This window comes from Octodon degus, unplaced genomic scaffold, assembly GCF_000260255.1.
Source record: "Octodon degus isolate 3935 unplaced genomic scaffold, OctDeg1.0 scaffold00008, whole genome shotgun sequence".
NCBI classification, from domain to species: Eukaryota; Metazoa; Chordata; class Mammalia; order Rodentia; family Octodontidae; genus Octodon; species Octodon degus.
Genome location: NW_004524584.1, coordinates 23,175,585 through 23,184,458, shown reverse-complemented (window position 1 = coordinate 23,184,458; position 8,874 = coordinate 23,175,585). Strand labels below are relative to the sequence as shown.

Sequence of the window (8,874 nt, the reverse complement as noted above, 5' to 3'; positions counted from 1 at the left end):
GGCGTTCTGTATGCTTCAGTTACCAGAATGTCAGATTGTTTCCTCATATTTGGGAAGTTTTCTGCTATTACTTCTGCCCATATTTTTTTAATGTCCCGTGGTCCCTTTGAACTGCCCATCCACTGTCCCCTGCAGGTCATGACGAGAGAGGGGCAGTGGTTTGCAGACTGGGATGAGGTTCCCCGCAGCAGGCACACCCAAATCCGGCCCACCATGTTCCCACCAAAGGACCCTGAAAAGTTACAGGCGATGCACCTGGAACGCTGGTGAGTGGGGGGACGCCACGGTTCAGAGGTGGGTCAGGCTGTGGTGGCTGGTAAGCTTTGTCAGGAGCAGGACAGGCAGCGGGGACACGGGTGTGAGGCTGGTCCTTCCAAGGCCGCCACCGAGTGTGGGGACTTGCAGCTGGCAAGACGTTCTGCTCCTTGTTCGTACTGCACAGAGCACAGTGAAGGAGGTTGTGGGGGCTGCTGGGGGGTTTGCATGAAGACCTGACCTTCCTGTTGTCATGTGATCTTTATCATAACACCTGAACACGCTGGGCTCGTTCACGAAGTGCTAACTGTACGTGTGTAATTCTAGCCTTAGGATATTACCACACCATCAGAACACGGGCGGGTTCTTTGTGGCCGTCTTGGTGAAGAAGTCTTCGATGCCATGGAATAAGCGTCAGCCAAAGGTAAGAGCTTTGTTCCAGAATGACGCACAGAGCATGCGGGCGTTTTGCACCGGTAGGACACAGTGAACGCTAGAGAAGGGCTGAGCCTGTGTGAGGTGGGATTCGTTTAACTTACCCAGCGAACAGACATTTGTCACGGAAATGGTGGTGGAAAAGCCAGTGTCTGAGCAATGAATTCTGTCTGTATCCAAGTCTAGTTATTTAATAACAAAGAGACATAAAGATCGACCTGGGCTCTTAGTCTGATCCCCCAGTCTGTGTTCCAGTACTCTCAACTTTGTTCCCACCCAGGCAAGTCCCCAGGACCGGGCACCTCAACATAGGGCAGGCTTCCCTGCCTTGGCCCTGAGCATCCTGTCAGGAAGGCTTTGCCAGGCCCCACCCTGATGCGGCCTGGCCTGGCCTGGCCTGGCCTGGCGAGATCAGGCAGCCTGCACCTCCCCTCTGCGAGGGCCACCTAGAAGCAGCCACTTCCGGGCTGCCGCTGTCCTGCGGCGCTACCACTGCTGTACCAGTGTTTGCCTCCGAAGAGTCTAAGGGAAAGTGATCTCCAGGTGGGCAGAGCTGGTTCAGCCTCCAGCTGGCAAAGGCTCAGCCCTGTGCCGGTGCGCCTCTGCCAGGGTCCTTTGCCAGCCAGGAAGGGCTTCACCGAGTAGGTCTGCCTTGGAGAGCCTGTTCCAGGGGTCTCTCTCAGGAGTCGAGCCATGGGTGCTCGGCGCTGTGCTCCTGATAGGAACGGGATGCCAGCCTGTGTGACCTACGTCCCTGGCAGCGCTGTAAGAAGTGAGGTGAATTGCAGTGTGCTTACCCAGATGTTACACATGTTACTTCAAGCGATCATTATAAGAAACTGGAGACCGTGTGCATTTGTTGATAGCATATTTTGACACGAAGAAGTGTGTTTTGCTGTTTACTTATGATTCAGCATGAGAAATTGAACCGAGGACCTCCTAAAGAAAATATCAGTGAGCTATATAACACCCCCCAAATCCATGTGGCTCAGCCTTACACCCCCATCTCACGTGGCACGGGTCACGTAAGCAAGGTCTGCACCTGGCTAGCTGCTCTGGAGGGGAGAGCCTGCTGCCCGCCCATGTGCTGTGGATTTACTTGCACTCTGTGTCTTGTTGGCTTTGTCAGCTTTCCATTTGCTGAGACCCAGCCCCCAATACCTGCTCCTTCAAGGAGGAAACACTGCATTTGCTCTTGGCTCGGGGTGTTTTGCCCATGGTCCTTGTCCTTGTGCTCTTTGAGTCCCCTGGCAGCGCCAGTGCCAGTCAGGCGGTCAGGTTGACGGTCCAGCCTAGCTGACAGGCACCTGTGTGACTGGGTTTGGGCTGCCTTGCAATTAGCCTCTGATGAGCTGTCGTACTTTTCAGATTCACCTGTTCTCAGTGGCCCAGTTAGCTGTCTTCTCTGCATTTCTGCCATGTGTCTGTCTGGGCTCCTTGGTCTGCAGCACAGCCTCTCTTGGACCCAGTGGGGCTCCCAGGGGCCCGAACCCTTGCAGAAAGTGTGCCGTTGGTATTTCAAGGGAGGCAGGAAGTGACCTGGGAGACGGGTCAGGGAAGGCACCGCAGGGAATGGCCATGAGATGGCTCTGAGCTCAGAGGTGCATTTCAAGACCCAAGGGAGATAGGGAAAGAGAGCTTCAGGCAGCATGCACCGCATTTTCACACTCTGTACCTGCACAGCTGTGCTCCGGTTGGTAGTGTTAAGAGTGACATGGACTCAGGCTTTGTGACTGTGTGACACTGAGGAAAATCAGAGCTCGCCCTTGCCGAAGTTCCCCAGTTTCCAGTCATACTTTGGTTCGTGAATGTTCCTGTTTTGCAGACAATTCCGTTCTCAAAAGCACAAGCAGAAATTTTCTTCCCTTCATGAACTTTGCACTAGGAGTCAAACACAACCACAGCCTTCATCCCTAAAAGCATACCAAATTAAGTTCATAGACTGAAGTACCCCGGTATTCCCAAGAGCTAGGGCTTGCCATCTTATGGCCTGTTGGACAGGGTAGAGTTTTCAAGAGTTTGTGTGTGCATGCTGGGAATCAAACATGGGCCCTCACTCGTGTGAGGCAAGTCCTCTGTCATGGAGCTCCAGGCCAGCCCTAAAGACTGTGACGGAAGCATTTGTGAGTGCCCGAGGGCAGGCTTAGTCATGCTGTGGTCCTAATGGTAGAGTTTGTTCTTGGCCTTCTGAGCCAGAGGTCCTGGCCAGGCCTTACGCCCTTGCTTTGCCCCTGCCGGATCTCACTGGGATCATGGTGCTTGCAGGGCTCGCGCCTGCCGTGGCCTTCTGTCCTTGTGAGCAGAGGTGCCCTGCGGAGTTGGCCTCACCCTGAAGGAGCAGAGCGTGCAGGGCCATCGTGAAGAGCAGGCAGATTGGCAGTGGTGCCTTTCTGCGGAATCCTGCTTTCTTCTCATACCCCGTCCTGAAGGAAGGTGAGGTATTCTGGCCCTGACATGAGCTTGCAATGCCCCTGCGACAGGTCCAGGGGAAGTCTGCAGGGAGCAGAGAAACCTCGGAGTTGAGCCCCATGGCACCCATGGAAGGGACACCCAGTGACCCCCCTGAGCCGGACAGTCAGGCAAACCCAGGGACCGGCGATGCAGAGATCACTCAGACAACTGAGAATTCAGAGACTAACGACAATAAGAAGGATGGCGTGTGTGGGTAAGAAGAGGCCTGCCTTGGCAGGCTGGGTGCTCACCGGATGGAGCCAGAGCTGGGGTGGGGAGGCGTCCCCTCAGTCTGCTTCCCCCAGCTCCTGTGCACGCTGGCTGCACAGCCCAGGCCCAGCTCTGGGGGAGGGGGCGTGCTTCACTGCCCCGTCACTCTTGCCTCCCGCCTTCTTATTCCACTAGTCCTCCTCCGTCGAAGAAGATGAAGTTATTTGGGTTTAAAGAAGATCCGTTTGTGTTTATTCCTGAAGACGACCCGCTGTTCCTGCCTATTGAGTAAGTGTAGACTCGGTCTAATTCTTCTTCAGAGAAGTTGGCTGTGCAGTGGTACACACGCAGCAGATGCCAAGTGGCCACTGTGCGTTGAGCTCTGTGTGGCTTCCCTCCCTTTGAGCCATGTGTCAGACCGGGATGAGACTTTACAGTTGTGTACTCAGCCTTCAGGGTAGACTTCCCAGAAGAGACAGGTGAGAAGCTGTCGAGGCCCCAGGGTCGCTCCGCCAGGCGAGCCGGAGGCCAGTGGCTGAGGCTACCCTGCCGGTTCGTAGCGAGGAGGGCAGCACAGAGCAGAGTGTCTGGATGGCTGTGTCCATGCCCCCAGTGGTCACTCCTCTTGCCTCCTGCATAGCTGGCCTTGTGCGTAAGTTTGTAGAAGGTGACTCAGGTCCTTGTCATTAGAGTGGTAGTTGAGGGAGGGAAGCTGCCAGGGTTAGCAGAGCCTTGGCCTGGTTGTATCCACACATGCTGCTGCAGGTTGGGATGAAGGGAGGAGCTGGCAGGTGGGGCCCTGGCAGAGCCTGCTGCTGTGAAACCCTGAAGCAGTGGGCGAGGCGGAGGGGGCAGGGCCTCGGAGCACAGTGTGTGGGACAGTCTGCTGCATTCTGAGAAAGCCCTGTGTGACGCAGTGTTCCCTTCACAGGAAGTTCTACGCTCTGGATCCCTCATTCCCGAGGCTGAACCTGCTAACTCGAACTACAGAAGGGAAGAAGAGGCAGCTCTATATGGTGTCCAAAGAGCTGCGGAATGTGCTGCTCAACAACAGCGAGAGGATGAAGGTGTGTGCCCTGAGGACGGTGGTGGGCCGGGGTGACTCGGTGTGCACAGCGGGCAGCACAGTCCACACAGGGTCAGGTGGGGGTGGGGCTTGCAGGCGCGGCGCCGGGGTCCTTCCGTCCTCATGCGCTGTGTCAAGCAGCCCTTCTTGCGTTCACCATTGCGTGACCCCTTTTCATTTTTCCTCAGACTTTTGCCTCTCCCCCTTTCCTGTTTGTGGAATAAAGCAGGTTGCCAAGCGCACTGAGGTTCACCGAGTCACAGATCGGACTTGGTCACACTATTCTCAGGGCGTAGCTCTGCACAGCAGCTTTGTGCCTTGGGGGCTGGTGCAGTGAGTGCTGCCCTGTGCTTGTGTTCAGAGTGCCCAGCTTTAATCTCTGCTTTGGTGATTTGTCACCATGAGCTGCGTGCACAGGAGCACCCGGGAGACCGTGCTGCAGTGAGGTGGCCCTGTCTCCTGCCCTGTCCTTCACAGCTGCCCCGGCATCCTCACTGTTCACAGAAGAGATGTTCTTCACCAGTGAGCCTGCATGTTGTCTTCCATCTGTTGATTTTTTTTTTTTTTCTTTATAGGTTATTAACACAGGGATCAAAGTCTGGTGTCGAAATAACAGTGGTGAAGAGTTTGATTGTGCTTTCCGGTTGGCACAGGAGGTAATTTTAGGAGCAGGTTTAGACAGCCCTGGCCGCACTTGTAGGGATGAGCGGGCCTTCTGGTCATGCAGCAGAGCCCGGTGCCGGGGCTGGTGGCCCTCTCAGCCATGAGGCTGAGCAGCGAGCTGAGCTCCTGGGCTGGGGCCCGCCCCGGCAGTGCTGTGGCCAGGGCTCTGGCAGACGCAGAACACCCTGCAAGAGGAGGTGTGTCATTCCTGATGGCAGCACAGTGATGTCTTTGTTTCCACAGGGAATATATACGTTGTATCCCTTTATTAATTCAAGAATTATTACTATATGCATGGAAGATGTTAAGATCCTGTTGACCCAGGAAAATCCGTTTTTTAGAAAACTCAGCCTGGAAACGTACAGTCAAGCCAAGGACATGGGTAAGCAATTGGCGTTGCCGTGGTTGGTGCAGCCTGATCAGGTGAAGAGATGCAGGTGCAGACGCACACAGGTGTTTGTTTCTTTGACGTATCTTTTCAGTCACATGCTCTAGGAGCTGTACGTGATTACAGCTGACCTGGAGTGTGCACCAAGTTGTACTGTTTCAGTGAACCTGGTGCCTTTTCATGCAAAGGACTTGGTGTCTCAGTACCGTGGGCTCCTGGAGCCCGTACAGTGCAGGGCTCCTCGGTGACTCAGTGTGCAGAGAGCTTGTAATCAGCATCATAACCCGATAAGTATCGGCGGCATCTTTGGGGGTGCTCTGCCCCCCGCCCCGGTGCAGCCCATGGTGCTATGCAGCAGCCCGCACCACATCTGCACGGGTGTTGGGTGTGCCCACTGCCCAGCACCTGGACTTCTGTCGGCCAGTGCATCCCGAGCCCCCTGGGGCCTGACTCCACCTCTGTGGTAAGGCACAGGCCACCTGCCGAGCAGTGGCTGCATTGGCCGCACGTTGATTTGTGTTACAGAGCAGCACTGCCTGTCCCGCTTGCCAGTGAGGTTACAGTACCAGCTGCATCTGCCTGGCTCGGTCTGCTGGGAGCCGCATCGTCAGGCCTGTGGTTGTGTCATGGTCCACGTGGCTGTCAGCTGCAGGCGTGCAGCAGGCAGAGCACTGCATGGCATCTGCCGCCGCCTCCTCCCGTCTCCTTCGCAGGAGCCACAGGGAGAGATGCACTTGCAGATGAGACCCTTGGTACTTATTTTCCTTTAGTTCCACATTTAGTTCATTGCAACATAATTTTCGATAACTTTTGTATTTTGCACTGTTTCAGCAAGTTGAAGCTGTAGTTTAATTTTTGAGAGGGAGCCCATTTCCCAGGCTCCCTGCCCAGGAGAGGACTGGCAGGGTGGTGTCACCATCACACCATGAGCGGTTTGGCACTGGCCTCTGCACCCCAGGGGTCAGCTCCGTGTGTTCAGGCTGTGCGGGGTTCCTGTCCTCTGTCCTTTGAGCAGCACAGTCCGTAATCATGCTCCATTCGTGTCCACTACTAGCCAGAGAACTTCATAAATGTGTGTGCTTCTCTTCCAGCAAAGGGGAGTGTTGTGCTGAAGTATGAACCTGATTCCGCGTAAGTCGGCATACCTTGCCACTGATGAGTGTGTCTTCCCGCTGAGGGGTTGTCCAGGAGTGATGGGAGCCCTCATGATCTTAGTGGCCTTTTACTGTCCTCTTAATGAGATTGTGGGGCCAGGGAGATGGCTCAGTAGAATAAGTGCTTCCCTGGCAAGTGCAAGGGCCTGAGTTCAATCCCCAGTTCCACAAAAAAAAACCCAAAATAATGAATGAGATTGTGCTGGGCGTGGTGGCGCACACCTGTAGTTTCAGCACTCAGGAGGCTGTGGCAGGAGGATCGTTACGAGTTTGAGGCCAGCCTCGACTACGTAGTGAATTCAGGGCCAGCCTGAACTGCATAGTGAACTCTTACCTCAAAAACAACAAAAAGATAAAAGTAGATTGAGAGAACACCTCTAGATCACTGAGGAAAGACTTCCTGGAATAACCAGCCGAGATGTCGTGTACTTGTGTTTGGAGAGATGCCATCTGTGCCCTACAAATAGAAGCTGGCTTCTGACTTACCACACAGTGGGGTCAGCTGACCTCAGGCGGGGCAGGTTCCGTTCTCGCCACTGCTCGGCCATGAGTGAGCCTGTTGCATCTTTCTGGGGCTGAGGGCAGCCGGGTTCCGCCTGGGACCCTAGCTCTGGAGCTCACACTTGGTGTGGAGCCTTGACCCCCAGTCCCCGGGGCGCAGGGCTGCCTCGGCGGCCATTGGCAAGTGCAGGAGCTGAGTGAGAGCCAGGCGTCCTGCGGGGCTGGCCTCGCGTGGAGGCGGGAGGGAGGGTGTGCATGGGCTCTGGGTGGACATGCGCGGTGACAGGACGGCTTGTGGCCAGGCTTGCTGTACACCACGTCATGAGGCACTGAGCTGAGAAGCGGTGGGTGTGCGGGTCCCAAGGCTGGTGCTGCCACCTGCAGACTGGCTGTCACCCATTCTGTGGGTGACACTGAGGTGAGGTGCAGGGAGGACCATGGAGCTCCAGCAGCAGCTGTACGCTGAGTGAATGCCTGGGCCTCGGAGTAGAAATCCTGCCCTGTGCTGTGGCTGCCCACTCACCTGGGCTGGGAGGTAGATTTTGGATGTCTCCATGGCTGCACGAAGTTGGTGTTGATTCGGTGCGTCTTTGTGCACAGGAACCCTGAGGCCCTGCAGTGTCCCATCGTGCTGTGCGGGTGGCGGGGCAAGGCCTCCATTCGCACCTTCGTGCCCAAGAATGAGCGGCTGCACTACCTCAGGATGATGGGGCTGGAGGTGCCGGGCCAGAAGGAGAAAGAGGGCGCCCCACTTCCCAGTGAGGGTGTGGTGGGCTCTGTGTCACGGGATGGTGGACTGGATGAGGAGCTGGCAGAGAAGCCCCACGCAGAAGAGGCTGGTGCTGTGGACACCACTGGGGGCTGCGAGCCACCCCAGGAGGACGCTGGGCGCTGAACTGGCTCTCCTAGGCCCTGGGGTCAGGCCGGAAGTAAGCTCCTCCACTGGGCTGGGAAGTGTTCTTAGTAACTGAGACACAGGGCTGACCTGGTGTCAGTACAGGGGCTCATCATTGCTCTGTGGAGCTTAGGAGGAGAAAGTCTTGGTAGCCTCCGGTTGCTCACTTTCCTGTGCTCTCTGGCAGAGCGGGCCTGAGCAGCTGTGACTCACCGCTGAGTCATCCTGCCCTCCGGAAAGAGCCCTGCCCCTGCAGCGGGCTAGGACACCTTTCATTATGCCCACACTGGTCCCAAGGTCCAGTCTTACAAGTTACTATTCATGGGCAGAGTCAGCTCCTAGAGCCCGGGGGGCCAGGGGCTGGTGGTGGTGGCGGTGGCAGCCGTGATCCTGTGCCTTTGTAACAAAGCCAAGGGAACCTTATGAGGTAGCACTAGGCCGAGGGTTGTACTGGGGGCGGGGGGCGGGGGGGCTGTGATTTTATTCAGTGGGTGCTTGGCAGTTTTTATTTTTAAAAAGGGTTGGAAATCCTAAGAATATTTAAATAAAGAGCTATTGATGACATGTCTCATGTTTCTCATATTTTTGTCTTGAGGCAAAAGAAATGTTTTTGGTTACAAGGAAGTTGCAGACTCAGCGGTGGAGTCCTTGCTGCTCAGTGTGATTGGCCTAGTCACTGCTGTGGCGCCCCCAGCTGGTGAGCTGAGAAGCTATGGTTGTGTGGGCACAGTGGGACACACTGGGGCTTACAGACAGACAAGGCCCTGAACCCCCAGCTCATGCTTGGGGCTCTGGCCATTTTAGACGGCCGAGCTTCATGACATGTCAGTCCTAGGTTTGGGTGGCACACTGTGCA

At 55.8% G+C, this 8,874-nt stretch overlaps 1 protein-coding gene across 1 annotated transcript in view; it reads left to right on the top strand.

The window, feature by feature from the left end:
- The window catches only part of Nsun2 (NOP2/Sun RNA methyltransferase family member 2), a 25,002-nt gene extending 16,459 nt beyond the window's left edge, over positions 1 to 8,543 (top strand). The window contains exons 11-19 of the mRNA XM_023704693.1: positions 136 to 266; positions 583 to 679; positions 3,171 to 3,355; positions 3,547 to 3,639; positions 4,283 to 4,418; positions 4,993 to 5,073; positions 5,324 to 5,462; positions 6,560 to 6,599; positions 7,724 to 8,543. Coding sequence (XP_023560461.1) covers positions 136 to 266; positions 583 to 679; positions 3,171 to 3,355; positions 3,547 to 3,639; positions 4,283 to 4,418; positions 4,993 to 5,073; positions 5,324 to 5,462; positions 6,560 to 6,599; positions 7,724 to 8,018 — 1,197 coding nt within the window. The 3' untranslated portion in view covers positions 8,019 to 8,543. The remainder of the gene's footprint in view (positions 1 to 135; positions 267 to 582; positions 680 to 3,170; positions 3,356 to 3,546; positions 3,640 to 4,282; positions 4,419 to 4,992; positions 5,074 to 5,323; positions 5,463 to 6,559; positions 6,600 to 7,723) is intronic.
- The last annotated feature ends 331 nt before the right edge of the window (positions 8,544 to 8,874 follow it).